Here is a 19,318-nt window from a genome sequence, read left to right as displayed (position 1 = left end):
TACATCGAATGGTGTGGCGTTGTGTATCTCAAATGATATGTTGGACTGATCTTCATGGTCATGAACCTGAACGCCTCATGGGCGATCCTTTAAATGGCTGGACAGCTACCATGACACTGATACCTTCAAGGCTGATCGTCTTTACTGCAAACCGGAGCACTGTCTGGGACCAGATTTATGTTTTTTACAATATCTTATATTGAAGGTTAATTGAAAATAGGATGAGCACTGAGTTTGATGGAAATGCTTTTCTAGTTTTTCTAGGCTTGTCTATCTATTGTTGGGCTCCATTTGCAGAATCAGATGGTGGTCTGGATGGACTGCTCTGTCTTGCGTTTCTTGCAGTCCTAAGAAGTCCTTTCCTACATCTTCTAGAACAGGGGGTACTACCAGACATCAAATGTATCTGTTTTGTACTTCAATTGTGATTTTTATAGGCAAATCATGCCCATATAAACAGGCATGTATTAAAAATACACTAAATGATGGCAAAAGAAGGTGAAGTCAAGTAGAAGTACAAGATGTACAGATTATGGGGGTCCTTATTTTTTCCTGCCATATTTTGGCACCTCACAAAGAGTGCAAATATTTCCTAACTGAGAAAGGGATCAAGTTGTGCTTAGAAATGCCTTAGAAACTGCACACCGAGCACACACAATCTGACTAAAAATGAATCAGCTGTCCGGGCAAAGCCCGCTGTTTAAGGATCCTCATAGTGGAGGGCAGAAAGAGGAGTTGGAGTCTAACTGCCGGGGACTGTGCCTTATAAGCCCATGTAGCTATCTATCTGTTTTACATATTCCCTATTTGAATAAGAAAATGTACTTTTTTTATGGGTACCTAAAAATGTATAACACTTTTGGAAGCAATCTGCAATTACTTTTTAAAACACTAGTGTTATGAAGTAAATAGAACGACTGATCAGTAGGCACAGTTAAACTTATGCAGTTGTTTCAAGAAAACAAAAAGAAACAAAAAGAAAGAAAGATTCTTCTTGCAGATGTCAATCAGCAAATGTCCTATACAGGAGACGCACTTTTGCTTTCTTTTGTTGTCTATACTGTAGCGAATCACCTGTTTGCCTGTGCATTAAGTTCTGACAAAAATGTACCTTCAATAGGAGTGGGAATAATTTCAAACCTAAGCAAATGATTTCTACCTTTAACATATCAAGCTACTTCATTAAAAAAACTGACCTGGCATTATGGAGGTCTATATACCGAACTTTACTAAAGAGTACTATAAAACACAAGGGACAAAGTGGGCACCAAATGAATCGTTACCATCGCCTAAACATATATCAGATTTGTTGAATGGTGCTTTCTGAAGTTTTCTTTCAGGTCATGCACCATCAACTGGTTCCCAAAATACTAAGTTTTTTTGTAATTTATAAAGGTTGTATCTAAAACATAAATGAATGGGATGTTATGGTTTACTTTTTACATTCTAAGTTCCTTACGCTATTTTGACTATTTTACTGACCATCACACTGTGATATTCTGTGGTGTATGAAAATAGCTTATAATAATCCTACAGCTGTTCATATCTAGCATAGGAATAATTTTCATTGTAAACTAATTGTCTACTATTATTAGTACTTTCATTTTGTAGTGCAATACAAAAGATGTAGTATAAGTACATACTCAAGCCTCACCTTGACGCCAACACCTCCATTTTTCATTGGAACCAAATTATAACTCAGACTGTCCCTCGCCAGTTGAACAAAAGGATCACTGAATGAACGCCCATGGAATCTCTTGAAGTTATACACTGTGTTGTCGGCATGAGTGATTTGCTGCAGAAAAGAAAGCGTTAAATAATTAGTTCTTACATTTAAAGACCAACTCAATATTGTAACATTATTACTAGTGCATAGGCTACCTTTGCTTCCATCAACATTGTAGAATTTTAAGGTTTGTGGCACAACCCAAAACAGATCAACATAACTATAGAGTGTAAAAATCAGGAAAGTACACCTGGTTCCTGTCACCCAGGCCATCCATATGCCATTCATACCTCATCCTTAAACTGATTGCACCTTTACAACGCAGACAATAAAAACACTATAATTAAGCATGCAAAATCACTATGTATGTAGGACATCATGTGTTCAGTCCTTCGGTTCCTTTCACAAACTGTTATCGGGCCAATTGATTCACTTGGATCAAACACAATCGACAACTACATGAATGCACTCCTGTTACATGAAATTTCAGTGTTGGAAACATGTCTACCTGCATGGACTGATTTAGCAACCTTAGCAGTAACTGAGCTGTTGATGGAATACAGGCATCACAAATGAAGGAAAAAAAGAAATGCTACTAGCCCGATAAAGCAAAGCACTTCAAAGGCAGTATTTTGAGACTCATCTACACAGCACAGATTTATAGTATTTTCTGTCTCTCCAACGCTGTAAGGTCATACAAATGAAAATAGTGCTATGCAAATATCATCACTCCTCTGCATACAATAAAACAAAGTTTTAAAAAATTCAATTTTCAACGCTAAGTGCTCTAACTTTCACAAATGTGAGCCCGATTGCATTGCAAATGCTTGTTCCTTTTAGCCAAAAATAATAAGTAGGCTGGCTGTCAATGGCTCCACCCCGTTTACAAACAGTTTATGGGATCCTAGAGTAAACCTCTGAATTTCCAGCACTGACTTGACAAGAACTTAAAACACAATTCTCAGAAAGCAATGGGCTCCTAATGTAAAGCTCAGGACTGGAAACCCATGTCCTAAATGACACGGAGTTATTATATAAAAACTGATGTCACCACTGGAAAATACTTCACACGGCATTTGGCTTGAGAGGAAAAAAAAATAAAAAATCACAGAAAATGCCATGAAATAGGAACCATGTCAAGAAATCCGGGGACATGATTAGGATGTGTTCTACACTAGAAGATATGCAAACTATATAAGGAAAATGTCACTTACCCAGTGTACATCTGTTCATGGCATGAGACGCTGCAGATTCACATGCTGTGCATTATCCTGCCATCTAGTGTTGCGCTCTGAGTGTTACCAGTTGTTTTTCTTCGAAGAAGTCTTTTCGAGTCACGAGACCGAGGGACTCCTCCCTTCCGGCTCCACTGCGCATGGGCGTCGACTCCATCTTAGATTGTTTTCCCCGCAGAGGGTGAGGTAGGAGTTGTGTATATAGTAAAAGTGCCCATGCAATGGAGTGAGTATGTATGTACATAATGTGTATAAAAATAGTATATATTTACAAATGTATAAGTTTCATCAACTTATAACGGCTACAGGCTCCCAGGGAGGCGGGAGGGCGCATGTGAATCTGCAGCGTCTCATGCCACGAACAGATGTACATTGGGTAAGTGACATTTTCCGTTCAATGGCATGTGTAGCTGCAGATACACATGCTGTGCATAGACTAGTAAGCAGTTATCTCACCAAAAGCGGTGGCTTAGCCTGTAGGAGTTGAAGTTGTCTGAAATAATGTTCGTAATACAGCCTGTCCTACTGTGGCTTGTGTTGTTAACACATCTACACAGTAATGTTTTGTGAATGTATGAGGCGTAGACCATGTGGCTGCCTTACAGATTTCTGTCATAGGTATATTTCCTAGAAAGGCCATTGTGGCGCCTTTCTTCCTAGTGGAGTGTGCCTTTGGCGTAACAGGTAGATCTCTTTTTGCTTTAATATAGAAGGTCTGAATACATTTAACTATCCATCTGGCAATGCCTTGTTTGGATATTGGATTTCCTGCATGAGGTTTTTGGAAGGCTACAAACAATTGTTTTGTTTTGCGTAACTTTTGTTCTATCAATATAATACATTAGTGCTCTTTTAATGTCTAATGTATGTACGGCTATTTCAGCTACTGAGTCTGGTTGTGGAAAAAAGACTGGGAGTTCCACTGTTTGGTTTAGGTGGAACTGTGATATAACTTTTGGTAATAACTTGGGATTTGTACGGAGAACCACTTTATGTTTGTGTATTTGTATAAAGGGTTCTTGTATAGTAAATGCTTGTATTTCACTTACTCTTCTAAGAGATGTGATAGCTATTAGGAAGGCTACTTTCCAGGTTAAGTATTGCATCTCACAAGAGTGCATGGGTTCAAATGGTGGACCCATGAGTCGTGTTAATACAATATTGAGGTTCCACAAGGGAACTGGTGGTGTTCTTGGGGGTATGATTCTTTTTAAACCCTCCACAAATGCTTTGATGACTGGGATTCTAAAGAGTGATGTTGAATGTGTAATCTGCAGATATTGCTGTGAGATGTATTTTAATGGAATAAAAAGCTAGATTAGATTTTTTGTAAGTGTAATAAGTAGCTTACTATGTTTTTTGCAGAAGCATGTAGTGGTTGAATTTGATTATTATGGCAGTAATGGACAAATCTTTTCCATTTATTTGCGTAACAATGTCTTGTAGTTGGTTTTCTAGCTTGCTTAATGACCTCCATACATTCTTGTGCAAGGTCTAAATGCCCAAATTCTAAGACTTCAGGAGCTAGATTGAGCGATGCTGGATTCGAGTGTCTGATCTGTTGTTTGTGTTGATTTAACAGATCTGGTCTGTTTGGTAGTTTGATATGAGGTACTACTGACAGGTCTAGTAGTGTTGTATACCATGGTTGGCGAGCCCAGGTTGGTGCTATTAGTATTAGTTTAAGTTTGTTTTGACTCAATTTGTTTACCAGATATGGAAGGAGTGGGAGAGGGGGAAAAAAACGTAAGCAAATATCCCTGACCAACTCATCCATAACGCATTGCCCTTGGAGTGAGGGTGTGGATACCTGGACGCGAAGTTTTGGCACTTTGCATTTTTCTTTTGTTGTGAATAGGTCTATTTGTGGTGTTCCCCAGCTTCGAAAGTAAGTTTGTAGTATCTGGGGATGAATTTCTAATTCGTGTGTTTGTTGGTGATCTCGACTGAGATTGTCGGCTAACTGGTTTTGAATTCCTGGGATGTACTGTGCTATTAGGCAAATGTGATTGTGAATCGCCCAATGCCAAATCCTTTGTGCTAAGAGACACAGTTGTGATGAGTGTGTCCCTCCCTGTTTGCTTAGGTAATACAATGTTGTCTGTTTTGACAAGAATGTGTTTGTGGGCTATTAGCAGTTGAAATGCTTTCAATGCTAGAAACACCGTTAACAGCTCTAAATGGTTTATATGCAATTGCCTTTGTTGAACGTCCCATTGTCCCTGTATGCTGTGCTGGTTGAGGTGTGCTCCCCACCCTATCATGGAAGCATCTGTTGTGATCACGTATTGAGGCACTGGGTCTTGGAATGGCCGCCCTTGGTTTAAATTTATAGGATTCCACCATTGAAGCGAGGAGTGAGTTTGGCGGTCTATCAACACTAGATCTTGAAGTTGACCCTGTGCTTATGTCCATTGGGTTGCTAGGCACTGTTATAAGAGCCGCATGTGTAGTCTTGCGTTTGGGACAATGGCTATGCATGAAGACATCATGCCTAGGAGTTTCATTACAAACCTCACTTGATAGTGTTGGCTTGGGTGCATGTTTAGTATTACATTTTGGAAGGCTTGTACCCTTTGTGGACTTGGAGTGGCAATCCCTTTTTGTGTGTTGATTGTTGCTCCTAGGTATTGTTGTATTTGACACGGATGTAGATGTGATTTTTGGTAGTTTATAGAGAACCCTAACTTGTGAGGGGTTTCTATGACATAGTTAGTGTGTAGAAGACACTGTTGTTGAGTGCTGGTTTTTATTAACCAATCGTCCAAGTAAGGGAATACATGCATGTGCTGTCTTCTGATGTGAGCAGCTACTACTGCAAGACATTTTGTGAATACCCTTGGGGCTGTTGTAATGCCGAACGGTAGCCCTTTGAATTGGTAATGCAAGCCTTGGATTACGAACCTCAAGTATTTCCTGTGGGAAGGATGTAAGGGTATGTGGAAATAAGCATCTTTGAGATCTAATGTTGACATGTAGCCCTGTCGTTTGAGCAAGGGAATCACGTCTTGGAGTGTCACCATGTGAAAATTATCTGATTTGATGTAATGATTTAGGGGGTCATTCTAAGTCTGGCGGGCGGCGGAGGCCGCCCGCCAGACTTCCCCCCCTCCAAAATACCGCTCCGCGGTCGCAAGACCGCTGAGGGTATTTTGGCTTTTGCACTGGGCTGGCGGGCGACCGCCAAAAGGCCGCCCGCCAGCCCAGTGCAAAAACCCTTCCCACGAGGACGCCGGCTCAGAATTGAGCCGGCGGAGTGGGAAGGTGCGACAGGTGCAGTTGCACCCGTCGCAAATTTCACTGTCTGCAATGCAGACAGTGAAATTCAAAGTGGGGCCCGCTTACGGGGGCCCCTGCAGTGCGCATGCCATTGGCATGGGCACTGCATGGGCCCCCAGGGGCCCCATGACACCCCATACCGCCATCCTGTTCCTGGCGGGCGAACCGCCAGGAACAGGATGGCGGTATGGGGTGTCTGAATCCCCATGGCGGCGCAGCGAGGTGCGCCGCCATGGAGGATTCAGAAGTGCAGCCGAAAACCGGCGGGAGACCGCCGGTTTTCCTCTTCTGACCGCGGCTGAACCGCCACGGTCAGAATGCCCTGCAGGGCACCGCCAGCCTGTTGGCGGTGCTCCCGCCGACCCTGGCCCCGGCGGTCTAGTACCGCCGGGGTCAGAATCACCCCCTTAGTGTTCTGAGGTCTAATATGGGTCTCAGTGTTTTGTCCTTTTTTGGAATTAGGAAATACAGGGAGTAAACACCTGTTCCTTTTTGATGGTTGGGTACTAGTTCTATTGCTTCCTTTTGTAACAATGCTTGGACTTCTAGTTGTAACAGATCTAAGTGTTGTTTGGACATGCTGTGTGCTCTTGGAGGCACATCTGGTGGCAAATGTAGGAATTCTATGCAATAACCATGTTGGATAATGGCTAGGACCCACGCGTCCGTAGTTATGTGTTCCCAGTTTTGGTAATAATCTGTGAGCCTCCCCCTTCTGGTGTTGTGTGGTGGGGGTTTGTGACGTTGGAGTCACTGTTTAGTTTGTGGGGTTTTTAGGCTTTGGAATTTCCCTCTTGTTTTAGGGAACTGTCCACCCCTATATTGTCCACGAAAACCTCCTCTCTGATATTGGCCCTGGTATGTGGGTCTGACTTGTGAGGTGGAAGGCTCTGTGGTCTGGGCCCAAAACCCCCCTCTAAAGTGCGGCTTCCTATAAGTGCCTCTGCTCTGTGGGGAGTAGAGCCCGCCCATGGCTTTGGCCGTGTCAGTGTCTTTCTTCAGTTTGTCTATCGCTGTATCCACCTCCGGCCCAAACAATTGTTGTCCGTTGAAAGGCATATTCAGCACAGCCTGCTGGATTTCTGGCTTAAATCCGGAGGTACATTGCCATGCGTGTCTCCGAATGGTTACCGCTGTGTTTACTGTCCTGGACGCCGTGTCTGCTGAGTCCATAGCCGACCTTATGTGGTTGTTGGAGATAGTTTGGCCCTCCTCGACAACCTGTTGGGCACATTTCTGGAACTCTTTGGGAAGGTGTTGAATGAAATGTTGCATTTCGTCCCAATGTGCCCTGTCGTATCTTGCCAGTAGAGCTTGCGAACTGGCAATTCGCCATTGATTGGCTGCCTGTGCTGCCACCCTTTTGCCTGCTGCATCGAATTTCCGACTTTCTTTGTCGGGTGGTGGTGCGTCTCCAGAAGTTTGTGAGTTTGCCCTTTTCCGGGCTGCCCCTACTACCACCGAATCAGGATATAACTGTTGTGTAATGTACACAGGTTCCGTAGGGGGAGATTTATATTTCTTCTCCACCCTAGGTGTGATGGCTCTGCCCTTGACTGGGTCTTGAAACACCTGTTTGGCGTGTTTTAACATGCCTGGTAACATTGGCAAACTTTGGTATTGGCTGTGCGTAGATGACAGGGTATTGAACAAGAAGTCATCTTCTATGGGCTCTGCATGCAATGCTACGTTATGAAAAGTAGCTGCCCTGGAAACCACCTGCATGTAAGCAGTACTGTCCTCCGGTGGTGATGGCCTTGCGGGTAGCGATCTGGACTATTATCTGAGACCGGTGCATCATACAAATCCCATATCCGGGTCATCTTGGCTCATCCCTGTGTGCGTTGGTGACTGCATCATTGGGGGTGTTGCTACTGGGGGCAGATGTGGCGAGTGCGGTGGCGATGGCTGTGGAGAAAACTGTGGTGGTGTTTTTTCTTTAGCCACTTTTGCTTTTGGCTGCATTTCCGCCTCATGGAATGCGAGCTTCCGAGTTATCTTTATTGGAGGAAGAGTTCGGATTTTCCCCGTGTCTTTTTGTATATGGAGCCTCCTCTTGGTATGTTCTGGCTCTCCCATGCCCAGTTCTTGTCCAAACCTGTGGCCTTGTAATTGTGAGGAAAGGCCCTGTTCGTCTGTATAGGAGCTGTGTTTCGGCTCCGAGGCTGCATGTTTTGGCACCGAAACCTTTTCGGCAGTCTTTTTCGGTTCCGAGGAAACCTTTTTGGCTTTCGGGGTGCCAATCTCTCGGTGTCGAGTCTGGTCGGAGCCGTTATCTCAGTGCCGAGTCTGTTCGGAGCCGGTATCTCGACTGGAGTCGGATGTCTTCAGCTGCTGGGAGGCCTTTTTCGGTGCTGATGTCGGTCACTGTGCTTTCGGATAAAGCCATGGCCTGTTGGCGGTGGCGTCCCCTGGGCCTTCATGATTTTCGAGTGAGTTTTTGCTGGGGCTGGTTTACTCAAGGTTTGTTGCCTCATCGGCTGCTCACTCTAGGGCTCGTCCGAGTCCGAATCTGGAATGGAGAATGTCTCCTCTTCTTCGACGTCAGGGTGTCGGGCCGGTGTCGACGCCATTTGAAGTCTTCGAGCTCTACGATCCCGCAGTGTCTTCTTGGATTGAAATGCCCGACAGGCCTCGCACGTATCCTCTTTCAAGGATGGAGTCGACGCCCATGCGCAATGGAGCCGAAAGGGAGGAGTCCCTGAGGCTTGTGACTCGAAAAGACTTCTTTGAAGAAAAACAACTTGTAACACTCCGAGCCCAACACTAGATGGCAGGATAATGCACAGCATGTGTATCTGTAGCTACACATGCCATCGAACATAACATAAATGAGAGCTTTTCTCTCTGTGGCCAGTATACATCCCTCTATCACAGTTTAACTGCAAAAGAAATTCCAAATTTCGCTTTTCTACTATGCTGCTTTTAGATGGTTGTTGTTATTCGGAACTGGAATTTACCATATAAAATCATAACCCTCCCCCCATAAAAGCAAACTACTAAAATACATTTGCTGACTGCAAAAACAGCAATAGCCTATTTCAATTGGTATGGTTGACAAAACAACGTCGTTGGTTCCCCAATGCGAGTCGTACCTCTCATCAGAGCCTCGTGAACATCTGACTACCTTCAATTTACTTCCAATGCTAACTTACTTAAAGTAAGACAACCAGGTTGTATTAATAGAAGTGCTAACGCAGTGGTTCCCGATCTGTGCACCACGGCGCCCGAGTAGGCCATCAAAACTAGACTGGGGCACCATGAGCTGCATCATTACTGGGTAGCAGAGATGTAATTCTGCAGTGGCATATCAGCACTTTGGTAATGTCCTCCATTAAAAAAAAGTCAGAAACCGTTTTCATTGTTTAGAGTGCACAGATCGTATAGCTGGAGATTGTGGAATTTCTAGTGAGAAATTGAAATACAGCAAGGAAGGGCCTTGAAGTTTAACCCACAATCACCTTCTAGTGGAAGTAATTGTAGTACACGCTAGTTCTATTCACAAAAACCTGCATAATGAATGTTTACTAGGTCTTCGGCTAGAAAATTAGACACCCAAGCATTTTTCAATGCCAAAGCCGAAAATAAATACAGGGAGAATGTGGCGAGAGGTTTAATTGATTTAATTTCTTATACTCCTTGTAAAAGCAAGGATCTATATTTAGAGTGCCAGAGTATCCCCATCCTCGGCTGAGTTATTCTGTTCAAAACAGCAGGTGGGTATTGGTACACCCAATCGAGACCAAAAACTTTAGTTTAACCATGGGGATCCTGCTTTGCCACTGAGTCCTGGTAGCCTGCTCCACCAGTCCATATTCATCTTCTCTTCTGCAGCTCCTGCAGACATCTGGGACCTACATGGCAAATGCCCATCATATCTGAGGGAGCATTTCAAGTTATTTTATTCATTATTACCACCACTTTCTAACTATATATTTTTTTTTTAAGTTTCAAAAGTTTTATTAAGAATATATAAGGCGATACATACAGCATATAAACAAACTGTTTAGCTTTCAAAACATTGTTCTTGTTCTTTTACCACAATTATTTCCATTGTGAGCATATATGCATGTACTGTCAGGTAAGTAAAAATTCCCAGTTGCATAGTTGAGTTTTGTACCCTTATTTTGAAGAAAAGTGGAGAACAGGTGGGGGGGGGGGGAGTAAAGGGAGGGGGAGCGAGAATAGGGTTGTGTGGGAGGGGTTAATCTTGGTATAGGGGAGAGACGAAATAGTCATATGAAATGGGGAGGGGGAGAGGAGGGGAAGAAAGAGGAAGAGACTCGAGGTAGGCAGGGGATCTTTGTATCCTGAGACTAGCTTGTTCAGGCCTGAAAGTAGATCGTTCTGTACTGCTCCGTCTGTAGTAAGTTATTATCTAGGGGTAGATAGTGTGTATGTTAGATATGGTGAGGTCGGTTAGGGAGTGTCTACGTCTTATGTGCGTTGATTTCTCAGTCCTTGTTTGTGTTAGGAAGCGACTTGTATTACTATGTTGGGTAGTTCAGGGTCTCGTGTATATGGCAAAATTAGAGGCCTGTGAATTGATAGAGAGAGGGAAAAAAGAGAGAAAGGGGAGAGGATAGCGTAGCTAGGGAGAGAGAGAGGGGACAGTAGGAGATTAAGTGTGTTTCCGGAGTCTAGGATTCTCAGAGGGTGATTGGGAATTGATATTCCCTAATCATTGATCATTGAACATTGATCATCGATCATCCGTTGGTCATCCACCAGCCGCTTCATGGTCTCTTCAAGAATGGGCGCCAGACCTCCTCAAATTGTTCTGCTTGGTCCTGTAGGTTATAAATCACTCGTTCATGGGTAGCCGTTTGGTACATGGCCGTCATCCATTCTATGGGTGTGGGGGCAATGCTAGATCTCCAGTGCCGGAGTATGCATATTTTGGCCGTGGCAAGCGCCGTATGGATTAATCGTTTATGTGCCCGCGATAGGGAGGGATACGGACGAATGTCATGTAGAATGATAAATGCTGGTGGGGTCGGTTTTGGTATCTGTATGAAGTCCGATAAGGCGAGGCGTACCGCGTCCCATAGTGACTGTACCGTTGGGCAGTGGCATAAAATATGAAGTTGGTCACAATATGGCTCTGTGCACCTCCAACAGTTCGCGTGAGGTATCAGCCCTGCCCTGAAGAGCTTAACGGGGGTCCAGTACCACCCCTGAAGGATTTTAAATAGGCAAAATTTCAGGTGTGCTTCACGTACGCCCCTGTCGAGGGCTTCTAGTATGTCTGGCCATTCTTCGTCCATGTAGGTTATCTCTAGAATATCCTGCCACTTTAAGCGTAGTCGTTCAAGTAAAGGCTGAGAGTAAAGGTGGTTAGTTAATTCGGCATAGAGGCCAGCCAAGACGCCTTTTTGTCGGCCCCATTTCTGAAGATAGGTGACGATGGGTGAGGTTTTGAGCATCCACGGGGGGGTTCCTAATGTTCTCCGCATACAGTGTTTGAGCTGTAGGTATCGCCACTCCTGGTTACTTTGGATGCCGAATTCTTCCTGGAGGGAGGCGAATGTGCGGAAGCTATCTCCATCCATTATGTGAGATATATTGTGGATACCTGCCTCAGACCATTGGGGCCATCTGAGAATATTCCCTCCTATTTTAATGCTTTTATTCCCTGCTATGGGAGCCTGAGTATGCAGGGAGGGGTGTACTCCTAGTAGTCGATGGGCTCTGCACCACGCTGTGCTTGTAGCCTTGAGGATGGGGTTAGCTAAGGGAACATGGTCGGCATATGTTCCTCCCATCTCCGTATACTGTCCATATAGGAGTTTCTCTGTGATCACCCATTGCGGTGGATCGGCTATATCCGGAAGTGTATATATTAGCTGTGAGAGTTGTAGGGCTAGAGAGTATTGTTCTACCGAGGGTAGTCCTAATCCTCTGTAGGGCCGTCGTGCCAGTATTATTGCAGGTTTCAGTCTTGGGCGTGAGGAGCTCCAGACGAAGGCCCTTATGGATGCGTCTATTAATCGGAGTGAGGAAAGAGGTATCTGTAGGGGGAGCATGCCTAGCACGTATGTGAAGCGTGGTAAGGTGACCATTCTGACCGCCTGTGTCCTGCCCCACATGGACAGGCCTAGTAGGGACCATTTGGCAAAGTCTTGTTTCATTTTAGATATAAGGGGGTCTATGTTATCCCTGACCATATGTTCTATACCTCTGTTAATGAACGTTCCTAAATATTTAAGGCGGGTCGGGGTCCATTTGAATTGGAGGCCATGTATCGCTGCCCTCGTCGTTTTGCGGGATAGTGGTAGTGCCTCACTTTTATCCCAGTTTACCCGATATCCGGATAGGGATGCGAAGTCTTCTATAGTGGAAAGTAATGCTGGGAGCGAGGTTTCTAGATCGGACATTGTTAACAGAATGTCGTCTGCGTAGAGATATATTTTGGATATGCCCCCGGTGATATGGATCCCTTTTATTTGGTGAGAATTTCGTATGGTGGCAGCTAGGGGTTCCATGGCCAATAAAAAAAGAAGTGGCGACAAGGGGCATCCCTGGCATGTGCCCCTTCCGATAGGGAATGGGTCTGACATGATGCCCCCACAGTTAAGCTGTGCTGTGGGATGGTCGTATAATAAACGCACTTTAGAGATAAATTGTTCCCCCAGGCCAAAATGCTTCATGGTTGTGAATAGGTAGGACCACTCAATGCGGTCGAATGCTTTCTCCGCGTCTATGGACAGGGCTAGGGCTTCGTCAGGTAATTGTATGGATTCTAACAGTGTATGGCAAAGAGTTCGCATATGATTTCTGGAGGTACGGCCTGGTACAAATCCTACTTGGGTATTGTGAATCAATGATGGTATCACCTTGCGTAGCCGCGCTGCTAGAACACTGGCTAGGAGTTTGACATCCCCATTCAAAAGGGAGATAGGACGGTAACTGCCGCACAGAAGGGGGTCCCTCCCTGGCTTAGGCAAGATGACAATCGTGGCTTTATTGGATAGAGCGCCCAGGGAGCCTTCTTGACATGCTTCCGTCAGTGCTTCATGTACTGCGGTTATTGCCTCTTCCCCGGCCCATTTATAGAATTCCGCAGGGAATCCGTCCTCTCCTGGTGATTTATGGTAGGGGAGGCTTTTTATAACTTGGGTTATCTCTTCTTTGCTTATGTTACCGTCCAAGAGGGCCCTGCCTGCCTCAGACAGACGGGGCAGATTGGCCGCGGTAAGGAATGTCTCCATTTGTGTTTGATCTGTCGTTGTTTCAGGAGTATGTAAACGAGTTCGCCAAGTACTACCGACATTTGTAATGTCTTGTGGGCGAGTTAGTACTGCTCCTGAAGAAGATGTTATGGCCGCAATGGCAGAGGCTGCCTCTCTTTGTCGGAGCTGCGCCGCTAGGAGGCGACCTGCTTTTTCCCCTTGTTCGTAATGGCGGCCTCGCAATTTTTGCAGTGCGTATTCCGCCTGAGATGTATAGAGTTCATTGTGTACCATGCGGGCCTGTTCTAAGGCGTGTCGCAGCCTAGGGGATGGTTGGGCGGTATATTGTTTAGTGAGGTCCTGTATCGTGGTCTCTAAGGTGGTTTGGCGGGCTATTCTGTCTTTGTTGGCCAATACTGCATCTCGCATCATATTCCCTCTTAGGGTTGCTTTTGCTGCCACCCATAGGATCCTTTTTGAGGATACAGTGCCTGTATTCTCGGCCATATATGTAGCTACATGAGCTTTTAATTGTTCCTTCCCTTGGGGAGAGCGATATCTGTGTACAGCCAATCGCCATGGTTTACGACCAGAGAAGGAGAGTCCCACCTGGATCCGGATTAGTATTGGGGAGTGATCTGAGAGCCCACTATCTAGGATGCAGGTGTCTTGTATATGAGGGATTACAGTGTGTGATACTAAGAAATAATCCAGACGCGATATGGTGCCATGGACGGTGGATAGGAAAGTATATTCCTTATCTTTCGGGTATTGTATTCTCCAGCAGTCCACCAGACCGACGTCGGTGGTCAGGTCTGTCAGAAGCGCTCTGTCGTGATTGTTACATATATCAACAGGGCCTGTCCTATCCATTATGGCGTCTTGGACGAGATTCCAGTCTCCCCCGATTATGTATTGAGTAGTTCCGATTTCTGTCAGGAGGCGATTTAGCTGTAGAAGGAATGGGCGTTTTGGACCGGTTGGTGCGTAAATGGATCCTACGCATAAAACAGTGTCTCCTAGCTTTAGTTTAGCAAATATATACCTTCCTTCTGTATCATTCCAGGTTTTAATGATAGTGACCGGGAGGGATTTACGTACTAATATCGCCACTCCACATTTGCGGGGTCCGTTACTTCCAGATTCCTGACTCGTCGGACGGCAGCTGAAGGCAACCCTCCCTACCCAATCCCGTTTAAGTTTACTGGATTCCAGAGTGTCAAGGTGAGTCTCTTGAATCCGAGCTATATCTGTTTTTTTGGATTGAAGATAGGACAGTATCTTTTTCCGTTTAACATAGCTCGTCATGCCGTGTACATTCCAAGAGAGTATGCGTAATGGTCGCGTCGCTTGAGGGTGGGACTTCGACATATTGGATAATTGTGAGTAAGCACCCTCGTTCCGGGGTTGGTGTTGGTGGGAGGGGGGGAGGGAGGGTGGAAGATATTGACTTAGTTGGTAGAGTGGGAGTTGTGTTTCGATATGATACGGTGTTGTACTTTATACGGGGGTTAGCGGCTGGTGGAGGCCAAGGGAGTCCTCTGGAGAAGAAAGAGAAGAGAGAGGAGAGGGTGAAGGAAGAGAGGCAATATAAGTAGGATGAGAGCCAGATGGAAGGGAAATATGAGGGGAAAAGAAGGCAAGGAGAAATGAGAAGGAGAAGAAAAGAGGGAGAAGGGGGGGGGAAGGGATGGATGTGTGTGCTAAAGTTGAGGTTAAGAGTATAGCAAGAGAGCGTACAATTTGGGGAAGAAATGGAGAAGGATAGGGATGAGGGAGGTTAGGAATCCAACCTCCTTCGTTCGTTAGGTCTGTAAACGGCGGGACCGATTTCTCTCGGAGCTCTCGTGCCGTCGGGCGATCTCAATCGGGGGGGGTGAGGGGGGGGGGGGATAACAGACAGCCAGTTATCGATATGTTGGTGATAAGGAGGGGTGGGGGGGTACACATCAGTGCTTATGTTTGTGTTTATGTATCGGGAAGCGGGTCTGTTCATCAGTGGTTAGTGGCTAGTGTATTAGTTATATAACTAAAGTGTATATTGGCAAAAGTAATGGTCGGTTAATAACTATAGTACCTGGGCGGTGCTGGAGAGGAGGGGGGGGGCGTCGGATGTTGATGGGGTATGGTGTTTAGGATGTTGTGCCTAGTGCTTGATGCTGTATGGTATCGTAGGGTGTTTAAGGGCTCATAAGATAGGGTCGTAAATTAAAGTAGGGACTGGGCAGACAGAAAGACCGAGACCGGCTGGCGAGGGGGGGGGGGCAGGGTGAAGGAGGGGGGGAAAAGAGCTCAAACAGAGTATTACAGCTCTTGCATATGCATGGGTACATAAAGAAACCAATATACAGTATAATATAATACTTCCTGAGCATTTCTATTCGACTATAACACTGCCTCGTCTCGTCTCGCCTTACAACTTTTCAATGACATATTAGGTTGATCAACATAACATATTCTGGTATCTCATCACATTATCATGTTAGGAGCCATTATGCCAAGCGTCTCTCTATTAATCGTAGGATAGGTAATGAGTGTAGCTGAGCCCCGGGTTACGCGAGAATAATGCGTATCTCGTCCTATTACTAACTCCTTGCCGTGTATTATTACATCATAATACTGACCTACTAGGGTCTTACTTGGTATGTGCCACCATCATAGTCGTTCTATTGTAGATGGTAGGTTAAAATAGTAATAATGATTAGGATGGAGGTAGATACGAACATCTGGGGAAAGGAATAGCTAATAGTTTATAATTTACATTGTGATGCTATAATGTGGTGCGGAGTGGCAGTGTAGAATGTTATATTATTTCGCTTCGTTATGCGGTATTATGTTGAATTATGTCCTCGTGTTCTATTTTTTTTTTTTTTTCCCCAGTTTCTTATTGTGGAATAAAGTAAAGTCAAGTAACGGGAGCTTTGATATGTCTCAGGTTATATCATATTGTGTGTCCCTGTGTTGGAATTAATTTATCTTTACGTGGTCTAGTCCAATCCCTTGGGGTGATAATGGGGGCTAAACGGTTCTAATGTCAGCGCTGGTCGGGTGTGGTGTGTATTAGGGAGGTTTCACATACTTTGTTATTTACTACCATGAGAAATTTTGTAGTGTGTGGAATATACGGTAAGTTCCATGATAGTAAATTAGCGTTTATTTTTGTTACCTGTTTAATGCCCCTGTTACCTTGTTACCTTGTTATAGGGTCGGGACCGGGCTCTTATTTAACATATAGGGAGTTGGTGAGGTCTAATAATCATCATCTGTTGTGTACTGAGGGCAAATAATGATTTACTGGCAATTTTCCATTATAGGGCTTCGGCTCTAGTCATAAAGAGCATAGGTTTTTCATGTATCTGGTTTTAACATTGATACTAGCAGTCTTAGACAATCACAATAGTAAAACACATATGATCTGGAAAGGTACTCATCCTTCCGCAGAGTCTATAGTTGTTATTCTCGACTCCCTAGCGATAGTCCCACGAGTCGTCTTGTCGCGTTATCTTCTCAAGAAGACCCAGTTGTAGGCTTTAAAGGGGAACGGGATTTGTCTCTTTCCGATAGTTGGGTGTGGGTTACTACTGCGTGTAAAATCTGACCCCTGTCATCATATGATCTGGTTAGTCTCTCCATGTCTCTACCCCTATGACTGGCTCCGGTGTCGTGTAGAGCCGTCTTCACCTTTTTTATTCCCGAGTAGGGGGTTTCGGCCCTATCACTGCCTCCTACAATGTCATGCTCACTGTCTGTGGTGAGAGAGTCCATAGGCTGGGGTTGGAGAGAGTCAAGGAAGAGTCTCAAGTCGTCGGGGTTATAAAAGTCCTTGGATACTCCATTTTTGGTAACCCACATTCTTGCAGGGTCAAAGAGACCGTATTTCATCTCTAGTTTGCGAAGCCGGGGTCGTAGGGCTAGGAAAGCCTTTCTACGTTCGTTGGTTTCCTTGGAGTAATCGGCGGTTATTCGGATCTCGTGCTGGTCTATTCGGAATGGGCCGTGGGTGCGTGCTACTTGGAGTATTTGTCGGGTTTGATTATGCCGCAGCAAGCATGCGATGATTGGGCGGGGCCTTGAGGAGTTGTCAGAGCGTTTTGGGCCTATCCTATGTGCCCGTTGGAATTCTAACGGTGGGTCAAAGTCCAATGAAATCATTTTTGGAAGAGTGGAGGTCAGAAAAGCCTGCATATCCGAGCCTTCTTCGTTTTCCGGGATCCCAAGGACGCGGATATTGTCTCTCCGGCTCCTGTCCTCCATGTCCGTTAGTTTGCTCCTGAGGTAGATGAAGTCTTGTTCTCGCTCCTGAGACGTGTTGAACTGTCTCTAGTGACCCCATGCGTTGCTCTAGCCCTGTCACTCTAGATTGAAAGCCTGCAATGTCAGATCGCATGGATTTGGTTTCTAGTGTCAATGAAGTTATAGACTTGCGGCGGCTGACGGTGGTGATCTCTTGTAGTATCCTGTCCATAGTTGTGGATTGATCTTTATCAGACATCGTGGTGGACTCGTTTAAAGGTGGAGAAGTTTGAGGGTTTATCTTCGTGGGGGTTAGGCGTTTGTGTTGTAGCGCTCCTGAAAATAATAGTTGTCGTGCAGGTTTGCTGACAGGTTTATGGTTCGGTTTGTTGCCGGGCATCGCCTCAATTGTCCACAGAGTCTGGCCACGTGGGACCCGAGATTCCCTCCGTGGATTCCGATAAGGATATAGATGTTCGGTGGCTTACGCTGACGCCAGTCCTCTCCCTTCTCCTGTATCTCTGTTCTCTTGGCTCCCTCTGGGTCTCTTCATCTCCGATGCCCCTCCAATCTCTCACCCCTCTCGTCTCCTCGCCTCCACGTGCCTCCCGTCGTGCCCCTCTGCCCTCCTCAGTATTAGTTGTCTGGAGGGAGGGGGGCGAAAGTTTATTATCCCAGCGGGAGGGTTCTTGTTGTCCCTCTGTGATGGAAAAAAGGGGGAGAAGTCGTGCCTCCGCCTCCAGCGATGCCGTTCTTAGTTTGGAGAGATTCAATCCTACCTCTCTGACCAGGTTTCTCTCCCAGCTGTCGAAGGGGCTGCACCCCTTTGCTGCGTCTCCCCGTCTCCCTGTGGGGGGGTCGAAGGTCCGCGGGTGTTTGTTGGCGTTGTAGGGAGATGTATGCGGGTCGTCACGGCTCCCGCAGTCCCTGCGGCCTGTTCAGTTTGCTCCTTGCCGCTGCGGGCACGCCGTCCCCGGTCTCCCGAAGACGCGACTCCGCCCCTTTTGTCAGGCCTTATCGGCCTGGGGCGAGTCGCGAGTTTCCTGCCTTGCGTCCCGCTCCTACGGGGTCCCCGGACATGATTCCGTGTCGCCGCTGTTGTAAGGGTGGAGGGGCACCGAACCCGGTGTGTTGTCTGGCTGTCTTCTCGCCCCCATCGCCCCTCCGGGACCGCCTCGGCACGGAGCTCTCGCTCTAAGCGGCCATCTTGTTTCGTGGCCCGGCCACGCCCCCCTCTAACTGTATTTTATGTTTGAGCAACTAGTTGAGACGGATTTGCTGCAACCAGCGACAGTGATTACCACAAACTTAACGCAGTGCTAACTTGTCGGAGCAGTAATTAAAACAGCAGTACTTGATCCTGAATTTTAACCGAAATGAACTCATCTCTAAAGAGCAGTAAATTACTACTCGCAGTATTTTACCACTAACATAAGTGTTATTCCTTCTGTTACTTTTATTATAAAAAAAACTGTTATCTTGGTGGACAAGTGAAAGACTAATACAGTAAAATGCTGACAAAAGGAAACCTACAGCAATAAAAATATTCAGTTGGCAGAAAAAAGACAGGTCAGCATTATTTAAAATCGGTAATGTATACTACTGTAACCCCCCAAAGGTAGCGAACCTAGATAGACCATATTTTTAATGCTTAACTCCTCAACACAATAAAG

The 19,318-nt window shown here is 45.6% G+C and overlaps 1 protein-coding gene across 3 annotated transcripts in view; it reads right to left on the bottom strand.

Annotated features, from left to right (window-relative positions):
• HSPH1 (heat shock protein family H (Hsp110) member 1) overlaps window positions 1–19,318 on the bottom strand; it is a 571,713-nt gene that overhangs the window by 517,838 nt on the left and 34,557 nt on the right. For all 3 annotated transcript variants that reach the window (XR_011194596.1, XM_069202180.1, XM_069202181.1), the window contains exon 3: window positions 1,655–1,795. Coding sequence is in view for 2 of the 3 variants with exons in the window: in XM_069202180.1 (XP_069058281.1) it covers window positions 1,655–1,795 (141 nt within the window). In the remaining variant the exon portion in view is untranslated. The remainder of the gene's footprint in view (window positions 1–1,654; window positions 1,796–19,318) is intronic.

The sequence above is a fragment of the Pleurodeles waltl genome, chromosome 8 (genome assembly GCF_031143425.1).
Source record: "Pleurodeles waltl isolate 20211129_DDA chromosome 8, aPleWal1.hap1.20221129, whole genome shotgun sequence".
Taxonomy (NCBI): Eukaryota; Metazoa; Chordata; class Amphibia; order Caudata; family Salamandridae; genus Pleurodeles; species Pleurodeles waltl.
The sequence above is the reverse complement of the archived record's forward strand: the minus strand, read 5'-3'. Positions and strand labels throughout refer to the sequence as shown.